Raw genomic sequence first — 19,907 nt, 5'->3', positions numbered from 1 at the left:
ATCACAATCCACAATCAGCGCTAGAATGAAAGAGCTCATATCTTGCGAACAAACGATCGTGACAACCGCAAGATTATAAATGCATAAACAGTCTACAAATACTGGCCGTGGGGCCACTCACAGCCCTGGGATCATCCCACAATTTTGTCCAGCGTCTTACCCCTCACCGTCCTCAACAATTTTATAGGCCTGAATTCAAACAAAATGACTGTCAACGGTTCTTGCAGCCCCAAGTTCGACCGGATCCGCGACCTTGTTCAAGAGAGATTGGACTTGGGTGAAGAGCTCGGTCTATCACTATGCGTTAACATCGACGGGGAGAATGTCCTTGACATCTGGGGTGGGCACGCAAATGAGGAAAAGTCTCGCCCGTGGGAAGAGGACACTCTCACGGTTGTTTGGTCCTCCAGCAAAGTCATTACCTCGCTAGCAGCCCTCAAGCTTATTGATAGCGGACTATTGGATCCCGAGGAGAGTGTATCAAAGTATTGGCCTGAGTTCGGGGCAAATGGCAAGGAGGATGTGAAAGTGTGGCACTTCCTCACACACTCCTCTGGCCTCCCTTCATGGACAGAGCCCATAACAATCGATCTTCTATATGATACGCCAGCCTCAACGGAAATGCTTGCACGACAGGCTCCCTGGTTCACTCCCGGATCTGCGACAGGTTATCAAATGCTGAACCATGGACATCTGATCGGCGAGCTTGTTCGACGAGTGAGCGGCAAGCCACTCAAGCAGTTCATTGCCGAGGATATTGCGGGCCCGTTAGACGCGGACTTCAGCTTGGGTGTGGCCGAGGAGAAGTGGGCGAGAACTGCAGACGTCGTACCTCCTCCTCCTTTCGATGTCCCCGAGGGAATAGATATGGACAGCATCATGATCAAGACTTTCTTGAACCCCGCTCCTGACGCCAAGGCATCCATGACCCCCGAATTCAGGGCAGCTGAGATTGGCGCCACCAATGGATTCGCAAATGCACGCTCTCTGGCTCGTATTGCGTCTATTGTCTCCTTAGGCGGAACCGTCGACGGGAAGCAGCATTTGTCGCCCCAAACAATTGAGCAGATTTTCCAAGAGCGGATCAGCAGTGTTGATCTGGTACTTGGCCTGAAAATCCGAATGGGCCTTGGTTTCGGAATTCCCGTGCCGGAGACTATCAGTTACATCCCGGAGGGAAACATTGTCTTTTGGTGTGGATGGGGAGGGTCTATGGTCATCATGGACTTGGATCATCGAATGACCATCACTTATGCCATGAACAAGATGGGACCGGGTCTTGTTGGTAATGCGAACAGCGAGATTTACATAAAGGCGATCTACGAGATCATGGCACAGGAGTGAACCCTTCTTTATGATATAGAAATATCGACAATTCCCAACAAACCTGTATCGAGATAGGCGATAAGCTGAACATAATGCATGGAGCCCTATAACTGGATCCTTTATAAATCCGAGACCCGTCAATCGAACATAGCAAGTTTCTGTTCTCTTCATTTCAAGGACAGATCACAACGATTTCTTGTCTTTTGAGACTCGCTGCTTGCTACCACCAGTCTCAGTGAACACCAGTTCATCTCTTTCCCAGATCAGTTCCACCGCAGCACCAGCGGGTCCCGCGAGGGTAGCTATCAGAGCAGTTTTGAACAGAAGACTGGGCCATGAGACGGTGCTGAGAATTTGCTTGTGGGCAACACTATACAAGTGGATTGCCCAAAGCAGAACACCGGCTGATCCTATCATGTAGTCCCACCGCAGGAAGGCATGCACGCCATGTCCAACATTCTCAACCGTCAATCCAGACCAAGGGAGTGGGATAAAAAATACACTTGCTGGATGAAGCGCTTCTTGGAAACGCTTTTCGAACAGTGTCGGTACGATGACGGTCGCTAATGACACGATCCACGACACGAGGTGGGACAACGAAGCATTAATAAACGCGAATGCGTAGACCCAGCGCAAGTTAGACATAGATGCCCGGTTGTTTTCGGAGAAGAATGGACAGAACACGTAGTAGGCGACGGTGCTCAAAATCGAGACATACGCAGGCCATGGCTGCCAGATGGCAATGGCAATCTGCTTGAAATCCACGGATATCACGGATGGAGCAGGCAACACCATCATATTGGTCGGAACCATAAATCCCACAGCAAATATCAATGGCATGGTTGCTAGGACTGCACGTGGAACGCGGATGTTGTCTGCGTGAGGTCGACGAGCTGTGATCGAGCAGCCGAGCTGGAGTCCCAAAATCAAGGGAGTGGCAAAAGCGAAAGTGAAGACTTGCGCAATGAGGCCAAACACCATGGGGCTATGTCAATGGCTCAGCTTTTGTTCTATTAAACCCAACCATTTGAATTGAAACTTACTACGCGGCGACGGTCCCAGCGTTACCCTTTCTCCATGATTCCAAGACAACCAAAGTCCATGCTGCCCCAAAGGTACCTGAAAAGCCGATGCTGTGAAGTAATAGCCCAGGTCGCTGTCCATCGAGGGTCGGGTAGAAGAAGGTGGTCAGTAGAGTCAAGAGATGGTCAATTGGCTCGACGCCTGTGTACACTGTCCGCAGTGGGTCATTCACCCCCGGGAGCTTGCCAGATTCAATGGACTCACGGCCAAGAGCATCCAGGCCATTGATATAAGAGAAGTAGAAGATCGCGTAAAATACAAATGCGCTCAAGGAGAAGAGTACGTATTTCATGCTGAAGAAGGAATGCTAGCAATATGGCTCTGCCCGTGATGAAGCCTGACGACTCGATAGGGGCTATTCCTTTATAGGAGAGCCCATCGAACGTGGCGTGTGAGACCGAGGCTGGAGATGCATCCCGATATTCACATGCGGAGTACTCCGTACGTTGTACTGGATACGGGGTTGAGTGTGGGGGGTGGGGACATCTTGCATGCCCAAATTGGCTTAGGGTGGTCTTCTTCGATGTTTGGCTGGTTTTCAATTTGTTGATGCCCCGTCTGTCAGGCCGCAAGGGCCCACCAGCCAAGAGAGATCCCGGCACCTCAGTGCACCGTACTCCGTAGTGAGGGCGATCGCATTCGCATGCACGTACTAATTGATGGAAGGTGAGAGCCGCCTACGAAGAACTGCCTACAAACCCAACATCTTGCTCGAGTGCTCGGCCCTTTCCCATGGTGCTCCCACTCAATGATTTCCCATTCCTGCATTCCCTTGACCTCAGCTCTGTTCAATCGATACAAACATTGAACTTAACAGTTTAGAGTTGGCCAGGTCAAATCACTCTACTAATTGCAAACTTCAAGGACTTGACTTTGTGCATTTTCCTTCGCCATGACAGCACAGCAACTACCCTTAGAAACACTTCTTCATATTTTTTCTTTCCTTTCCTCTGAAAGCCTGGCGTCATTCGCGAGCGTCTGCCGGTCATGGCAGATAGCAGTTGAGAAGATCACATTTGCCGATATTCATCTCAACCTTTCAACTCTGAAGCGGCTCGGTGATATAGTCCGTTCCTCGGGGTTTGAACGATGTGAGCTTATCAAGAGGATACACTTCAAAGTCAATCTTCCGGAGTACAGCGTTGCAGCTCGGGGAAGTTATGAGAATTCATATGATCACAAACGCAATAACGAAATGTTCACGCTTTCCATCTCATCCCTTTTGGAGACTCTGAGTTTCTGGCCAAGTACCGGCAACAATTCAACCTCGCTGGAGCTCTACTCACGATCTCCGAGTGACTGGCGTGCATGCGAAGACTGGGCCGAGCGTCGCACTCGCCATCAAACTGCCATCGCTTTCCCCGAGGAAGAGCTTCTCGACAAGAGATGGGAGGGCTCATACTTGGACCTCACCGAGAGAATCCCATTCACTGCTGGTTGCATCCACTCATTTAAGATCCCGGGCCATCCCGGCTACCGGCACTTTGCACCGAGCGCCATATCGGAAATAGTTTCCCTCTTACCGCAAGTGGAGAAGGTTGACATGGTACTTCATGACGACGAGAAAAATGACAGCGTACTTCGTGATCGTCTTCGTGGTGGTAAGCCCAGCTCATCGTCGCGTTCGCCCCTTCAACTGTCTTTCCAGTATTCAATATTCTGTTCCTCCCTTGGCGAGCCTTTGAATACTTTCCGGGCTGTAAAATCTAACGATGCATCGATAGGATTAAATTTCAAGGGGTGGCCTCAGTCTCTCCGGTGTTTGGACCTTTCGTACCCAGGGCCAACTCCGAGTGATGATGAGACACTGGACCCCCCACCGCGATCGGCTTCAGGAAAGGACATTCTCAGCCTTGCTTTGCATAAACTTTCACATCAGTTGAAAAGTATTACCCTGAGAAATATCATGATTGGTCCCGAATTATTTTGGCCAGCAATAGCCAACCAATGCATCCCAATGTGGCCGAATCTTACCACGTTTGTGATGGACTATCAACCAGCCACAACATCTGGAAAGTGGCTGTTTGAGAATGACCCAGCGTGGGATGAGAAGGTTGATGAGCCCTGGTCTCCCTCCGAGACACCAATATCCCCGGGTCGATTCCGTACTCTTCCTAATGCAAAACTTGATGAACTGTACTGTGCTGCTGCACAAGCGGCTCAACGAATGCCCCGGCTTCGCTGCATGAGACTTGAGGCTGGGATAGGGAGAAGTTGGATCAAGGAATCCTTCGGACCCCCTGTTCATACGTTCGAATATAACGCGATACGTGGTCAAGCGATTTGGACGAGCTCATCTGAATATCATTTGGCGGGTCACGTCCGAAGTGCTTGGGATGCTGTAGCAAAGAGCCATGGTCATGCTGAGGTATACTCCGAGGTCTGTTGCGCCAATTTCTGAAGTTCCTGCTTTGTGGATCTGACTAACTGTTTGTCCCACGGCCAGAGCGTATGGTTTTATTATTGTCCGGAAGACGCCTCCGAGTACTCCGGTGCTAATATTCTCGACGACCGGTGGAGAAAGAAGTACGGATGCTTCTCATGGGATGACGACAGTTAAGTCCACAAATCAGACCTTGGAACCTACTGTTCAGTCTGTTCATCTCGATTTTCCTTCGTATGAGCATGTCTCATTCCAAAACTCCAGGGCTCGCCAATATACAGATGTCTCCATATAAGGCAAAAGCAACTCTAGTAGCCTTTGGTATAGGACCCAATCTACTTTGAAAATGCCAGGGTTGCCCTTCGAATGTGGACGCCCATTAGATCCAGCACGATGCATCGTTACTCAGGTTCTCAGTCAATAGGACTACGCACAATCAGTACGTTACTTATTTAGTATGCCCCTCAGTAAGGTCACACAAACTGCCAAGAATCCAGTCTGAATCACTCCCCCTGAATTTCATCCTACGTAGAATATCCAGCATCCTCCGAGTAAGCTGATAGCCTCGTCCTTCTCCCTCCTCGATTCAACTGGAAAATTCGAGTAGATCCTTGAAAAGGCTCGTCATTACTAGGTAGGCGCAAAAGCTCAAGCAATTCTTGATTGAATCGGCATGTGGCTCTTGATTTGAGTCGACAAACATGTATTGTTTTGACCCCGAATCCGATCCAGCAGTGCGAAAATAGCCATGGATTGCCTTTCTGCTGACTACAGATCCCAGAAAATTACTGAGCAATTAGGCTAAGATCACCTACTAGCATTATACCATTGCAAATTTTCCACCGATCTATCGGTCGACCCGTCATTCAGCCTGATCGGATCTAAATGGAAACCACCAAGGTTCCTTCGCAAGGTTCTTGCCTGAAGGATGTACTACTCAAGCGCCCCCTCCCTTCTTTGAACAGTCCTGAATGGGAGATGGGCTCTTGCTTTCCTTTCGTTATGTTGACCACAGATCAAAGCGATCGAGGGCAGTCAAAGAGGGTGACCTCGAACAATGAAAAGTAAGCGCCATCGCTCAAGCTCGCAAGCTCGCAGGAAATCAAGGCATAGAACCACTGCATCGAAGCGAGCGTTCCTCCCTCAAGTCACTGAGAAGCCCTAGGGCCGGTGTCAATCATTCAATTCTCGTTGTTGAGATGCTAGGCAGACGATGTGCGGCTCGACAGCCCCTTCGGTGACAGTTGTCTGGGAGGCAGCGGCATGCCGCAACGATTCGTGCTTAAGGGCATTATGATCAACAAGAGCCTTGACGCAAGCCGATGCTTGTGTCCAGTATAATCCACCATGTTGATTTCTCGGTGTTCGTCTTGCGATTCGATGAGGTCGAAGAATCGAGGGGTTCAGGGGACGAGATACTCTGAGAGATCCACGGCATCGGTGGTTCCAAGATTATCGCCATCGATGAGACTGACTGCATGGAGGCGAAGATAGAGAGCTAAATTCCAACATGTTAGCTGGGGGTAAGTGCTCCACGCAAATGACGTGCATCGGGGTCAAGCAAAGCCGAGCGGTTCTTTTGTTGTGCGGGCTGGTATGTACAATTTCTTATGCAATGTCATTGCCTCGTCATCCGTCCATCATTGCAAACAAAAATCAGACAAAAGCACCGCATGCGCATGCATGGAAAGCGCGAGAAGTCCCAGCGACCCAACATGTTTGTTTGGTGAAAGGTCACCTGATGGGTATTGACCGCCCGGGCGTTTGACAACAGATAAATTTCCCCACCATAGATCTCCCCATCACTCAGTTTAGAACCTTCTGTCTTTCGTCAACTTCCAATCGGATGCTAACAGTCTCCATCGATCTATCTTCAAGCTTGTGGGACAGGCACATGCCGTCCCGATACCTTTGGGATGCTCCGGGACTCTGATCTAGATTCCCTCAATGGGCATCTGGCTTCCTTCTCGCTGGATCAACAAAAGCAACATGACAGCCTTCAGGAGCTTCTTGGCCAATTCAAGAGCCTGTTAGATGACTACAGCTCCCTCAAGAGTGACTATGAGGAAGTCAAAGATGGCCGTGAGAAATACAAACGCCAGGCTCGAGGCCAGGTATGCAAAGTTGACAAGACACAACGAGTCACAAATCTGACAACTAACCAGGACCGTAATCCCTTCGTTTTGGTACTCGTTGATGGCGATGGATACTTAGTGAGCCGAACTGGTCTTGTGGCTGTTACCCGGGCTAACTGACGTATCTCAGTTCAAAGAGCATTTCTTAAAGAATGGCAGCGAAGGCGGCATTAACGCCGCTCGTGAGCTGAGTGATTCTATTAGAGAACTAATGCATTCGACAATGGGAATGCAGGCAGAGCAATGTCGAATCATGGTTCGCGTTTACGCCAATGTCCTTGGCTTGTCAAAGGCACTTGCCCGAGCCGGACTCACTGGTCACGAGGCTCGATCTCTCTCCCCATTCACCTCTTCCTTTACCCGTGCACAGGAGCTGTTTGACTTCGTGGATGCGGCAGAGAAGAAAGAGGGTAGCGACTTCAAGATTCGGGGTAAGCAGTGACTTCATAACACTCAGCACTTCGTACTGATCTTTCATCCGAAACTAGAAATGTTCCGCCTCTTCGCAGACCTCAACCAATGCCGACACATCTATTTTGCAGGCTGCCATGATACTGGATACGGCTCCCTCTTGACCCCGTACAGAGGAAGTGACCGTATCACGCTCATCAAAGCCGCAGGTTTCCATAGGGAATTTGAAGCTCTCGGCCTTCCCATCAAAGAGTTACCTTCGGTATTTTCTTCTACACCTTTAGCTACCACCAAGCCACCTACGGGTCCCGCTGGTGCTAAAGCAAGTGGTAATGGTACAAATGGTGTTCATCACCAGTCGACTGGTTCAAACGGTGGAAGCCCCACCAAGCCAATTTGCAAGCATTTCCAGAAGGTATATCATGCTTTTCTCTATACCTTGTACAAGGCATAACTGACCTTGATATAGGGTATCTGCAAATTTGGCAATGGGTGCAATAAGCAACACGTACTGCCGAACCAGTCACTAACACACGCTCCCTCATCTAAAAATTCCGCCACTTCACCAAAATTCTCAAAGGCGACATCAGCTTTCTGGACATCCCCTACCGCGATTGGTCGAACTGAAGACTTCCTCCAGTCTATGCTTCCTCTTCCAAGCATCAAAACTGAAGAATTTATTCCGGTTAACAAAGAAGGTGACCGCATTGATCCATACTATCCCCAGCCCTCGGCAGAAGCTTTTGACGAGTACCACTCCCGGGCAAAGGAGCATAAGGTGTGCAATAGTTACCACCTTTCTGGGGAATGCGGCGATATGAGCTGCCCTTACGATCACACCGATGTCTCAAACACCGTGGTCGAGGTCTTACGATGGATGCTTCTCCAGCACCCTTGCTCCCGATCTGGAGCTTGTCGTTCGATCAAATGCTACATGGGCCATCTTTGCCAGAAGCCAGGATGTAAGGCTGTGAAGAGCTGGCAATGCCGGTTCAACCAGAATGCCCATACCCTCGAGCTCAAAATTACCCGCTGGGACGTACCAACCGACCAGGATGTTATCGACCAATGGTCTGTCAGTGACGGGTCCATTGGAAACACTTCCCCGAGCTCAATGCTGTTCGACTAAAAACACATTCATGGTCTCTACAAGAAAATATCTCTCGGCGCTCATCCACATACACCCCCTTGTACCTGGGATACCCATGTATGTGTGAGAAAGAAAGCTATGAAATAATGGCCAAATGCTCAGCCAAATACTGAGTGGACCTTCAATGTTAACACGGGTTCAAATGAAACGCTTGGATAATTTAGGAAAGATGCTATTGATGTCATCTTTCAGAAAATGAAATTCATTCAACTGGCGATTGAAGCTGTGTTTTACTGACATATTCCTAGCTTCGTTGGGTGTGCCTTTGTTTTTGCCTGCAATTCTAGATCAGCACATGGGTAGCCTTGACAGAATAAACTAAAGTCTCCTTGCGACTTGCAAATTGTTGGGAATTGACATCCACGGGCGATGATAGATACAATTGATGAACTGTGTTAGGTTGTGGCAAGTGTCCAGGTGGTGATTGCCACCTCTTTTGGTGCCCAAGTGGCCATGACACCAGCATGCGCTGATCAATCCTTCTATGTGTCTAGCTTCATTGCAGTCCACTGCTTCTTTCTGGATCGTCATCCATGGAAGTTGAGATAACACATCGAGATGAGTCGTGAGTTCACCAAACTAGGTGAATTGAAACCTAACTAATGGAGCCAGGGTGATGATCTAACAATACGTAATAATAGCATTGGCCTTGCCATCTGCGGCGCAAAGTTAGCGTCTTCTTTCTGTCACATCATTTCAATGTGAGTTACATTTTTACATTTTTCAATCTTTCATTGTGACCTTGGATATGGAGCCAATTGTCTACCCGATTTTTGAGGCCAAGAGCTGTTCATGGCAGTATGTTGTGGCCTGCCCCAATACAAAAGAAGCCGCTATCATCGACCCGGTTTTGAACTTCGAACCCTCCCTGTTTCGTATCACGACAGAATCTGCGGATGAAATGATCGATCGCGTTATGAAAGAGGGATACACCGTCAAGATGATACTAGAAACCCATGCCCACGGTGACCATCTTTCCGCCGCCTACTACATACAGCAGGCACTCTGGACGCGAGGGCAGCCGCATGCTTCAATCTGCATCAGTGAGAATATCTTAGTCGTGCAAAGCTACTTTTCACACAAGTACAGAATCCCAAAGGAAGAAATCGAGAGCGCTTTCAACCATCTCTTCCAGCCCGATGAAGTATTCCACATTGGCGACATCGCTTGCACCGCACTGCACTTGCCAGGACATACACCCGATCATGGGGGGTATTATATGGGAAGCAATATCTTTACAGGAGATTCCATGTTCAACCCGGATATTGGCAGTGGAAGATGTGACTTCCCCGGCGGTGACGCTCGGCAACTATACCGGTCGATGAAACGCCTTCTGTCCTTCCCACCGGAAACGAAGCTGTACACGGGCCATGACTATCCACCTTGCAATGAGTCAACAGCCCGTGAACCGGTTCCGTATGTCACGGTCAGCGAGCAGCAAGATAAGAACAAGCATATCAAACACGATTCGTCGGAGGAAGATTTCGTTCAGTGGAGAAACGATCGAGATCAGGTAATCCCGGAGCCTAAGATTGTTCATCAAGCCATGCAGGTCAATGTGCGTGGAGGCAAAATGCCAACCAAGACCCACGATGGCAAGGCGTATATGCTTTACTTGATCGAGGTCCCAAGTGTTCTTTTGGCGGGATAGCGGGGACAACTCCGTTGAGAGTACCTGTTATAGTGCTAGTTCAATGTTGTGTTATTTTAGTATCTATTGCACAGATCCTATGTATAACACAATTAAATTGATCATTTCGGCGCCGCTGTGTGGTTCATTGGCTAACAGTCCTGGTCAAATGTTTCTTCCCTTCTGCTGAACCGTTCCTTCTATCAGAATCTAGCCCCTAACTCTGAAGTATGCCTCTTTGACTTCTTCGCGTGTATTCATGAGGCCCAGCCATTTCGAGATTAGAGGGTGTTTTTCCAATGTGAGACCAGCAAATGCATACCCACGCACCCAAGGCTCGAAGTGATAATCAACAGCAGTGATACGGCCAGGAAGAATGCTCTCTCCACCACTTTTCTTCAACTGTCCCTCGAGGACATCATAGCATCGATATGCTTGAGCTGTGTATCGTTCAAGTGCGTTCTCATTCTTTTCGGCGTTGAAGTGCCTAGGGAAGTGGTATGTCAGCACTACTCGGCTCTATCTCATGCTTTCCAACATTCACATACTTGAACCAGTTTGTCTGCCCCATCATCGGGCCCAGAGTCGACAACAAGAAATACTCCCATTTCTCGAAGTCAACCAGGTCTTGCGCGGAGTCCGCAGATGGGCCAATCGTGTTGCCTTTGTCATACACCCGGCGGATGTAATTCATACAAGCTCCAGATTCCCACGCGGTAACACCGGTGTTAGGATCTTCGATCGCAGGAACACGTCCATTCTCATTGATCTTGAGATATGTTGCGCCTTTCACCCCCTTGGTCGGATCATCACCAAATTCCCACTGCTTCACTTCATATGGGACATGAAGTGCTTCGAGGGCCATGGCTATCTTAACTGGATTCGGGCCAGAAGAGTGAGCGTGCAAGGTGAGCGGCTTGATATGGGCAGCCATTTTCAAATTTCAAATACTTGAGAGTTGACTTCTTCGAAATAACCTTGGAATCTTTGAAATGGCAGTTCCCGGTGGCTAGGTTTCAATTGCAGGATGAGCTAGCTATGATGTAAGTTTGTCGTCACAGCCTATGGTGAAAGCTTTCTTCTGCGCCGAAGGGGCTTACTGGGCACCTGGGCAATTCCAAGGGTTTAAGGGTTCCAATGCACGGTGCAGAATATGAGGTTTTGCTTTCTGGTGTGGCTACCTGGGCAGGATGGTACCACAAATATATTCTACTCGTTTCTTCAATAACCTTGGAATCAGCGTGAACTGTTATCAAGCAATCGGTTAAAGACTCTTATTTTACAGAGGGGAAGCTAATCTACAGTAGACATGTGCTCCCTTGTCATTCGTTGGGCTTCTAAGTAGATGGCCGCAATCTTTGGACCGCCAGGCCTCGGGGGGTCTCGATCGCTGACTGCATGACTTCGTATAGGCAATTTCAGCTGTGAGAATAATTGGCAATTCACTCTGCCTCATGGCTCGGACCTTGGGATGATTTCGACATGAAGAGCTGCGTAGCAATTTTTGTCGGAGGTAAGTTGGAATATGTTCCTTTTTTACGAGCTTGATGTAACGTTGAAAAGCCCCGGGCGAAGCCCCACCACAGCTTGGGGTGGCTTCCAGGACCTCGGGATTCAGCTTATTTCCCAACCTTGGAAATGCCCAGGTGGAAGCGAGAATCCGGGGTAAGATCTTTAGGCTGAAAGCTTCTCAGGACGGGTAAAACTACCATGGCATTTACTGAAAATAGGTAATGACGGGATGCTTCCGAGTGTTGTCATTCTGAATAACCCAATAACCTTGAAATACTTACTCCGTAGAGATCATGAGATCAGAATTCTAGAACGACATTTCGTTTGGTCGCACGAGAATGTGTTACACCGGCCCGATGCAATTACAAGCTGGTATATAAATCCCGAGGTCTGCTTCCTTGCGTACCTAGGTACAACGGCGCAACCTGCTTCTCTGAGATTAAGTTGCTTGCTTCAAGACTGATTGGAAACAATTAAGCCTCAGATATGCGTGAGGTACTTTGCGAATACAAGATTTTGGTTGGTTGTGAACATATGAACGGGTCAGTGATTGAGGCTACATGTAGCCCATTCCCAAATTTTTGAGACGAGCACTAACGTCTGTAGACCTGTCACATATGACATGAGCCCTGAAGTCAGTTTGACACATCCGAAATGTCACGGGTACAATCTTCACAAGGACTGAATACTCGCTCGATATTTGTTTGCTGGGCAAGCAGGTAGCCAAAATTGAGACTTCGGACAAGGGATCAAAGTCCTGGTTATTAGAATGGTTCGTGGGCTTGGAGTTTTACAGGGATCGCCTTGTCTCTCGATTATTCAAACGCCGTAATCTTTTAGGCCATGATAGAAATGCAAAATTCAAGTCTCATTTCTATGCCCCAAGCACCGCGACTGCGGCAACTAAAGCATCAAGAGCGGAGCTGTGGGTGGATGCATCTACCTGCGCTTGAATGGGTCCTGCCCAGTTGACACCGAACTGGTTCTTCTCATTGCGATCATTATCCCAGATGCTGGCCGCGCAGCTTTTGATCACGTTAAGATAAATTGCATTCGGGGACACCTTCTGCAGCATTGCAAGATTGCGGATAAAGATTCCCTTGAACTGCGTGCCGTCTGGAAGACATTGCGGCTCGCAGGAATCGTGTATCACATTGTTCGAGTCTGTCAAAGTTTCGATAGCCGCCTTTGCAATTCGGTCAGCAGAAGGCAGGTATGTGTCGTTCGGCGCTGCTTTGTTCAACTCAACCAGCCCGCCGAGGACTACACCTTGGTTGTAAGACCACCTGGAAAATGTCAGATGTTTAGAATTGGCATTGGAATTGGAGGGTGACCTACACAGTATCTCCATTGTTTTGGCAATTCTCCAAGAGTCCATCATTGATGGTGCCATTTTCGCCGATGAAGCCCTGGGCTGCGAACCAGTCCCATTCCTTCTGGGCCCAGCGAACGTAGTAATCTTTCCTATCCTGAACGCGGTTCGCGAGATGTGCTGCCACAGATAGAAAGACCTCGTTCGTGATTGAGTTCACATAGGTGCTTGTGGGGTTCCAGGGAAGACCGCCTCCACCACAATTAGTTCCCCAAGCTTTCACCTGTTTCAGTCAGCAAATATGTAACGATCCTAGAGTCGCACTTTTACATACCAGGCTTTCGAAGATTCCCTCGGCGAGCTCGAGGTAGTTTTGTTCCTTTGTGACATCATATGCAGCAATCCATGCCAGGGCCCACCACCCATCGTCATCGTAGGCTTGGTCCAGCCATTGCGAAGCATTGACAGCATTTGATTGTTGTCCATCGCGTGTGAACACGGTCTTTATTTCAGGTCCGGGGTGGGGATTCGATACTGGTCCCACGTTGAATGTATTGTTGAAAACATATGCCGCCGTGTCCACCACAGATGTATCCAAAGCAGCCAAGTCTGCGATTGTATTCATGCAACTTGCGCCATCCCACCAACCAGTAGTGTCCCAAATTCCGCTCGATGGGTTATACCAGCCCTGAAGTACTTCAAAGGCATTGCGGGCTCTCGTTCGTGCGTCATCGGCGACCGCATTGCTCGACAGAAGCAGGGAAATCAGCGAAGGGGCTAGGAGACCGGAGCGTGAGAAAAACATGGTCGAGAAATGTCAGTACAAGAGTACATACCCGGGTCAGAATTTCAACGGGCGGCGCATGTCACGATTAAATATGATAGCCACGATTTTCCTGGATTGTTCCTTGGACACGTAGCTGCGTGTGCAAGATAGATGCACATTCTTGCAGCTGTTGTACCTTGATTGGCAACTCAGAGCATGTGATCCACTATAGCGCATCGCTCAGCAAGATCTGCAATGATCGACCTTTCGTTGTAAGACTGAAACTCTCCTGAAGTCGCGAATATGCGTGGCCCGGTCTTTTCAGGAACCAGCCTTGCAGGAGAAAGCCTTGCAGGAGAATAGGTCCGATCTTAGTCAAATTGCGAATACCCCTATTCGACTCAGTCAAGGGGCACATTGATCAAAGTTATCGCTAGTTATACAAGTTTCAATGACACTGCCCACCCCTTGCAAGACTGACTCCCGGATCTCCAATTCCATCGCGCTGTGAATTACCACAAGGCGGCAGCGGAGACAGCGACGGAATCGCGAATTGGTAGCTTATCCATGTAAATCACAGCTGAGGAACTATACCATTTCCTTTGTATTTCTTTTTTGGCTCATGATCGAAAGTCGCGTCAGGCCAGGCCTCTTGAAACACCAATGGGCATCGAAGGCTGCACTGGCATTGGTGTTGATTCCTGTTGTGCTCGGGCGCGTATCGCCGACATAGCTAAGTATGGCGGCCCAAGGACGACAAAGAGTAGATGAGACATGCTCCGCCTCCCGTACTTCGTAGTATATTTCATGGGATACACCGTCTTCAGATCGAAACTATCAACCGACTGACGTCAGCCCCATCGCCTTGCAAGGTTGTGTCTGTCATTCCCGTGGAAGCCAGGTGTCTTGGCGGCTTATGCATCTGCAGAGACCTTGGGCCAAAGGGAGAATTCTAATCATCTGCATTAGTCCCACATTTGAGAGGACAGGTGGTGAAGCCCTCACCTCTTTTTTTCACTTCAGATATTGAGACTTCGCATTGTTCGCTGTGATGAGACAGGCATATCGCGACGGTGGATCTACTTCCTGCACTTAGTCACAATCACATCACTCGGCATCTGGGTGCAGCATCCCAATGCACAATGACTGAGGACAAGAGCAAGCATTTTCAATAACAAGCGCAGAGTGCTGCTAGCCAAGCAGACCAAGAAGCATGGCATCCCTTCTTTCGCCTGCACCGCGAGAGGTGGTAGAATGTCTCGCCATGTGATGCATGGAATTCAAATTGAATAGCTAGTGTCAGTTCTAAGAGTCGAAAAGGCGTTGTTTTTCCAGCGTAACAAAGAGAAGAAAAGGAAGCGCAGAAAAAGTGAGGAGATGGAGATAGATGCACCGGGCTGGAAAGGAAATTGACCCCTCCCACACCACCTCGGATCTCTCTTCATGGACTTCACCCCAAACTCGTCCATGTATACCACAATCATCACTACATGATTTCTTTCTGAAAAAAGAGGAGCCTGCTTTTTTGGCCACATACAGAGTCTTCCCTCGGCGATTCGAGTGGTATTTTCTGACTCACAACACCGAAGACTCATAGGGCGATTGATGCCCATATAAAGACACACACACACAACACACAACACACAACACACACACACACACAGTAACTATACCTCGTTAAAATAAGTGGTATATCTACGCATCTCAAACTCATCAGGTCTAGAAAGAAGCGCATCGACTTTGAACTCCTTCCACGATGACCACTGATTCGGTCTCCACTGCGACGCCCAGAAACGCCATGCTGCATCAAGCAATACCGGAAGACATACCTTTCATCAAATCCATGGTCAACGCTGCGTATTCCATATACGTTGAAAGGATCGGACGACCACCAGCACCCATGAGCGAGGATTGGGAAGAAACAATACAGTCCCACAATGTTCTCGTCCTGAAAGACAACGACCAAGTCATTGGCTCGATAACATTTCACGTTGACGAGGAATCAGACTCTCTCAAAATCGACAACTTGGTAGTACATCCAGCAATCCAGGGTCGCGGCTATGGACGATTTCTGATCGACCATGCGGAATCAGAAGCTCGGCGACGTGCATTGCCCGGTATTAGTTTATTCACAAATGCCAAAATGACCGAAAATATTGAGTTGTATAAAAGATTGGGATTTTCGGAGACAGAGAGACGAGTGGAAGATGGATTCCAGCGGGTATACTTCTACAAGAAACTTGTTTAGCAAGCCAATCTGTCTGTGCTTGAATCACAGGCGGTCCTACTCACACATCTTTCTCCCGCACGGGCAGTTAACGACCGAGAAATTGTAAGCACCTGCTGGCTGGGCAATGGCAAGATTCAACAATGTTTCGGGTTCATCGTTTGGGGGGACGGGGGGGGGATATTCTCTCAAAAACTACTCTGCCTTGCCCCATGAATTCTCCACTCAATATGTCAGCTTTCAGAATGACAGCTCTCTTCATGATGCATGTAATTTACCACAAAGGTCACCATCCAAGACACAACAGTGCCGACTCAGTCTCATCGTCAAAGATGTTCTGCAGACCAACACGGGAGCTGACCGAGCGGGTCAGTCGAACCTTGGAAGCCGCTTGGATGCAAGCGAGATCCGAAACTTGAAGCAAATGTAAATCTGCCGTATTGACATGATGGGATTTACGTATGTGAGTCTCACGGGAAAGACCTCCTTACTTGGTGCGATGGCGCTCGGTTTGTGCGCGAAAGTTTATAGACATGATGCCGTCCGCAAATTTGAGACATGAACTTCCAAGGTTTGTACTTCGGCAATCTGACCCGGAAACTCAAGTGTCATTAAAAATATACTGTATGTGTACAAGTACTATGTAAGCAAAAGAACCTTATTGCCACACTTGCACATAAGAGTTCTAGATGATCGCAAATCCGGAGTAGCCCGATCACTTTCCTGAAAAGGAAAAAGTACCTTTTCAGGAGGAGCAAACTTCCAATCCAATAGCGCATGTCGCTTATGCCATGGGAGATCGATATTTAAAGCCACAAACGTGAGCCAAAAGACAAGATCGATCTAAGCAAACGCCATTCTCCACTGTGGTTGCTTGGTGGGGACTTCTGGCTGCGGAACTTCGCCTTTAACTCGCAATTTGCCGACAGCAAAGTGGAAACCGCTCATTCATATCTGGTTCGTTGTCTGCTCAGGTGAGATTTTCTAAGAAATCATCATGATAAACCTTCCAGCTATTAGGGAAAGATTTTCATGATGATTCTCGGTACTGGCGGTAGTTTCCGCTTCGACGTGCTGACTTGCCAATACGTGCGCCCGGTCATCGCGCACTGATTAGGAACTGCCCCGAGGCTGGCGGTATTCGGTCTTTGGGACTGTTTACTTGCGCTGATAGCGCTCAGCGGAGACAGCGACTCGGAGTCGTCCCATCAAATGGAACTTCTTGATTGTGCACGTTCGTGCTGTAATCATGGAGATCGGCGTGTACCTTGTGTTGGAATTTACCTATCCTAGAGCAGTCCACAGCTCGCCTTGAATATGAGAACAAGATGATTGACAAATGGTCCAAATTTGGTTGACGGCTCCAACGGAGCTTGTCATCCCAATGAACAAGGGTGTTTGATTTTGGAAATATTAGATAGTCCAAGAGAATCGATCTGGTTCACATGAGAAAGGATTCGTTCTTTTGAATGATTATATACAGGTTCTGTCATGGTAATATGAAAGGTAAGGGTAAAGGGACATGAGAAAAAAGAAAGAAATGGTTATAAGAGAACCTTGAAAAGGGAATGAGAGAAGTAGAAAGGGACATGATGTAGTGACAGCAATCGTGAGGAAGAAAGATATACATGGGTATCCATGAGTGTGAAAACAAAAATCCAAGTCAGGCAAATCCTGTATGAACAACATTCCTCTGCCGGAATGTATACATGGCGCGGACTGGGTCTCGAACATATTGGGAATATAGTATGAAAAGAAAGGTCATGGGGAAATTCATCGGCGCCATTGATGGTGAGGTGGCATCTCGGAGGGGAACTCCTCCTTACTTGAGCGCTCGCTTGATCCCTCATCGGGGAAAGCAGGCTCGTGGGTAATCTCGATCGTTGTCTCTTGGTACACCTTTCCGATCGGGGCCATTTCGTGGCCGTGTTCCATAGCATGGGGGCTGGGCGAGACAATGTTGTCCGTGGAACCGTCAAGATCGTCGTTGAAAGTACCGCCACCCATTTTGCGCTTGGGGTCCGCAGTGATGGTCGTAAGGTGGGTATCACCACGCTTGCCCTTGCTGCTAGCGAACTTATTGTATGAGCGATCGTGGCTGGGCTCGGAATCGATGATGAGAGCGCGACGAGTGAGTGTGTATAGAACCACATCAACCAGACCAGAACTGGTAATGATGGCACCGGCACAGCAGAGGAATGTCAAGCTTGGAGAGTCTCCGTTGGCAGTGGCCATACGTCCGGCTGCGAGGGGCAGTGACAGAACAATGTAGACAATCGGGTAGATGGTCATGTATCCGACAACGCGGCGCAGTCGCCTGAGACTCTCCAGTTGGCTGTTTCCAAGAATTGAGGAGGCGGCGATTTGTCGACGAAGTTGGAAGTACATGACAGCATAAAGGGCGACTGTGCCGAATTCCGCGACGAAAATCCAGATGTAGTGAGTCCACAAACGAGTGGTTTCATAGTCTTCACTGATCCAGCACCAGGCACCAGAGGGCACGAAGACGTCACCGCCGTACATAGCCAATGGAATCACAACCATCAGAGCGACAAAAGCCCAGACTCCGCAGACAAACCCAACAAAGACCCTATGGGACATTTTGCGTCCCCAAACGACTAGAAGGAATGTGTGGAAGGCGATTGCGAGCACGAATAGACCACTCCCAGGATCTCCAATTTGCAACCAGAGCCCTTGAAGGAAACATCCGACGCTACCGGACTTGATCTTGTCGGTAAGAATCCATCGTAAACAGATAATGAATGCCAGTGACTGTTGGAAATCGGCCAAGACTAGGTTGTAGATAAGGATGATATACTGGTTGTAACCGATGTATCGTGAATAACTGCCGCGCCAGAAGATAAGTCGAAAGGTGATGAAACCTAGAAGACTGGCCGTTGCGATAAGAGATAAGAAAGCCATAACTGCAATAGCAATCAGACCTCGTCGGTGATTTTCCGGAAGAGGATCGATGTCAAGTTCCTTGGAGCTGGTCAATCGTGCTGCCAGCGAGAAATCGTCTCCCCTGGGCATTAAGCCCATGAGAATGAGTGAAGACATTTCGAACTGTCTTCGCAACTGAATTCCAAGTCAACAACTTCGCTACCGCGACCTAACTGAGCGAATCCAGTTAAATGTTGAGGAGCGTCGGCGTCGGCGGGCTCGGATCACTTCTTCGGTAAATTCAATGGCGAGAGACCAGGTGGAGGCGAAAAGGAATGAATGAAAGCCAGGAACAGATCGACGCTATACTTCCCCGATGGACTGGGAGTAGGGGAAAGAGAGACAAAGGATTTGGGGACAGAAAAAAGCCCCATGCACGAGTAGTTAAAGACAGATGGCAACGAGAGAAGAAGAAACCAGCAACCTCACTACAGGAGACTGATTGAACTTTATTTTTGATAGGCCGGGACAGCAGAAATTCAACATAAAATTATTCAGCCTTTGTGTGTCAATGACCAGATTCTCCACGTTAGTTAGTTTCATTCAGGCGTGCAATGATCGGTGGGAATGAAATAGGGACTCCCGAGAAAAAAGAGCGATCTCCACAGTGCTACATCACGGTCCAGAGCCACAAGTTGCTGTATACTCCACCTTTAGCCTCTTTAGCCGCCTTTAGGACAGCTTTAGACCATTGCAGGCCCATTCTGACCCCTCGCAAAGTATCGGGTTGAGTGGATTAGGGGTGAAAGTTTGCCATGAGATGTCGAATAAAACGGCGGGATTGTTTAGCTTAGATGGTGTGCATACCCACTCGTCGGGCAAACCGTGCTATCTGGTTAGTACCTGCAAAAGTACTAAAGGGGATATTGTACACCGTTTAGCAACGGTGTTGCATTAAAGCGAAGATGACCCCAATTTTGAGAATCAGAACACTGATTGCGGAAGCCCTGCTATCCGTGTACTTACGAGTACAAGGCTGATGAGTCTATTGGTCTCTAGGGGACCAGAGATCGCCGCCTTAAGTTTGCT

At 48.6% G+C, this 19,907-nt stretch overlaps 9 protein-coding genes across 9 annotated transcripts; 5 read left to right on the top strand and 4 right to left on the bottom strand.

Moving 5' to 3' along the window:
• Positions 1-204: 204 nt before the first annotated feature.
• N7506_008778 (serine hydrolase domain-containing protein) lies at positions 205-1,344 on the top strand (the record flags this gene model as incomplete). Its single annotated transcript, XM_056958071.1, has 1 exon — positions 205-1,344. The coding sequence occupies one exon, from the start codon at positions 205-207 to the stop codon at positions 1,342-1,344; it is 1,140 nt and encodes a 379-aa protein (XP_056807461.1).
• Positions 1,345-1,509: 165 nt separating this feature from the next.
• N7506_008777 (uncharacterized protein) lies at positions 1,510-2,701 on the bottom strand (the record flags this gene model as incomplete). The annotated part of the gene is made up of 2 exons (XM_056958070.1): positions 1,510-2,311; positions 2,370-2,701. The coding sequence occupies 2 exons, from the start codon at positions 2,699-2,701 to the stop codon at positions 1,510-1,512; spliced, it is 1,134 nt and encodes a 377-aa protein (XP_056807460.1).
• Positions 2,702-3,301: 600 nt separating this feature from the next.
• Positions 3,302-4,969, top strand: N7506_008776 (uncharacterized protein; the record flags this gene model as incomplete). The annotated part of the gene is made up of 2 exons (XM_056958069.1): positions 3,302-4,789; positions 4,856-4,969. 2 exons carry the CDS (start codon positions 3,302-3,304, stop codon positions 4,967-4,969), a joined length of 1,602 nt encoding a protein of 533 aa, XP_056807459.1.
• Positions 4,970-6,708: 1,739 nt separating this feature from the next.
• On the top strand, positions 6,709-8,467 carry N7506_008775 (Zinc finger CCCH-type; the record flags this gene model as incomplete). The annotated part of the gene is made up of 5 exons (XM_056958068.1): positions 6,709-6,906; positions 6,958-7,005; positions 7,058-7,358; positions 7,416-7,753; positions 7,808-8,467. The coding sequence occupies 5 exons, from the start codon at positions 6,709-6,711 to the stop codon at positions 8,465-8,467; spliced, it is 1,545 nt and encodes a 514-aa protein (XP_056807458.1).
• Positions 8,468-9,236: 769 nt separating this feature from the next.
• N7506_008774 (MBL fold metallo-hydrolase) lies at positions 9,237-10,139 on the top strand (the record flags this gene model as incomplete). The annotated part of the gene is made up of 1 exon (XM_056958067.1): positions 9,237-10,139. One exon carries the CDS (start codon positions 9,237-9,239, stop codon positions 10,137-10,139), a length of 903 nt encoding a protein of 300 aa, XP_056807457.1.
• A 189-nt stretch (positions 10,140-10,328) lies between these two features.
• N7506_008773 (glutathione S-transferase family protein) lies at positions 10,329-11,052 on the bottom strand (the record flags this gene model as incomplete). Its single annotated transcript, XM_056958066.1, has 2 exons — positions 10,329-10,605; positions 10,667-11,052. 2 exons carry the CDS (start codon positions 11,050-11,052, stop codon positions 10,329-10,331), a joined length of 663 nt encoding a protein of 220 aa, XP_056807456.1.
• A 1,452-nt stretch (positions 11,053-12,504) lies between these two features.
• N7506_008772 (putative glycosyl hydrolase) lies at positions 12,505-13,747 on the bottom strand (the record flags this gene model as incomplete). The annotated part of the gene is made up of 3 exons (XM_056958065.1): positions 12,505-12,916; positions 12,969-13,225; positions 13,277-13,747. The coding sequence occupies 3 exons, from the start codon at positions 13,745-13,747 to the stop codon at positions 12,505-12,507; spliced, it is 1,140 nt and encodes a 379-aa protein (XP_056807455.1).
• Positions 13,748-15,464: 1,717 nt separating this feature from the next.
• On the top strand, positions 15,465-15,956 carry N7506_008771 (GNAT family N-acetyltransferase; the record flags this gene model as incomplete). Its single annotated transcript, XM_056958064.1, has 1 exon — positions 15,465-15,956. One exon carries the CDS (start codon positions 15,465-15,467, stop codon positions 15,954-15,956), a length of 492 nt encoding a protein of 163 aa, XP_056807454.1.
• A 1,752-nt stretch (positions 15,957-17,708) lies between these two features.
• gprC lies at positions 17,709-18,995 on the bottom strand (the record flags this gene model as incomplete). The annotated part of the gene is made up of 1 exon (XM_056958063.1): positions 17,709-18,995. One exon carries the CDS (start codon positions 18,993-18,995, stop codon positions 17,709-17,711), a length of 1,287 nt encoding a protein of 428 aa, XP_056807453.1.
• Between the last annotated feature and the right edge of the window lie 912 nt (positions 18,996-19,907).

The sequence above is a fragment of the Penicillium brevicompactum genome (assembly GCF_028827555.1).
Source record: "Penicillium brevicompactum strain IBT 35665 chromosome Unknown utg000006l_segment0_segment0, whole genome shotgun sequence".
Classification (NCBI taxonomy): domain Eukaryota; kingdom Fungi; phylum Ascomycota; class Eurotiomycetes; order Eurotiales; family Aspergillaceae; genus Penicillium; species Penicillium brevicompactum.
This window is presented reverse-complemented; position numbering and strand designations above follow the sequence as displayed.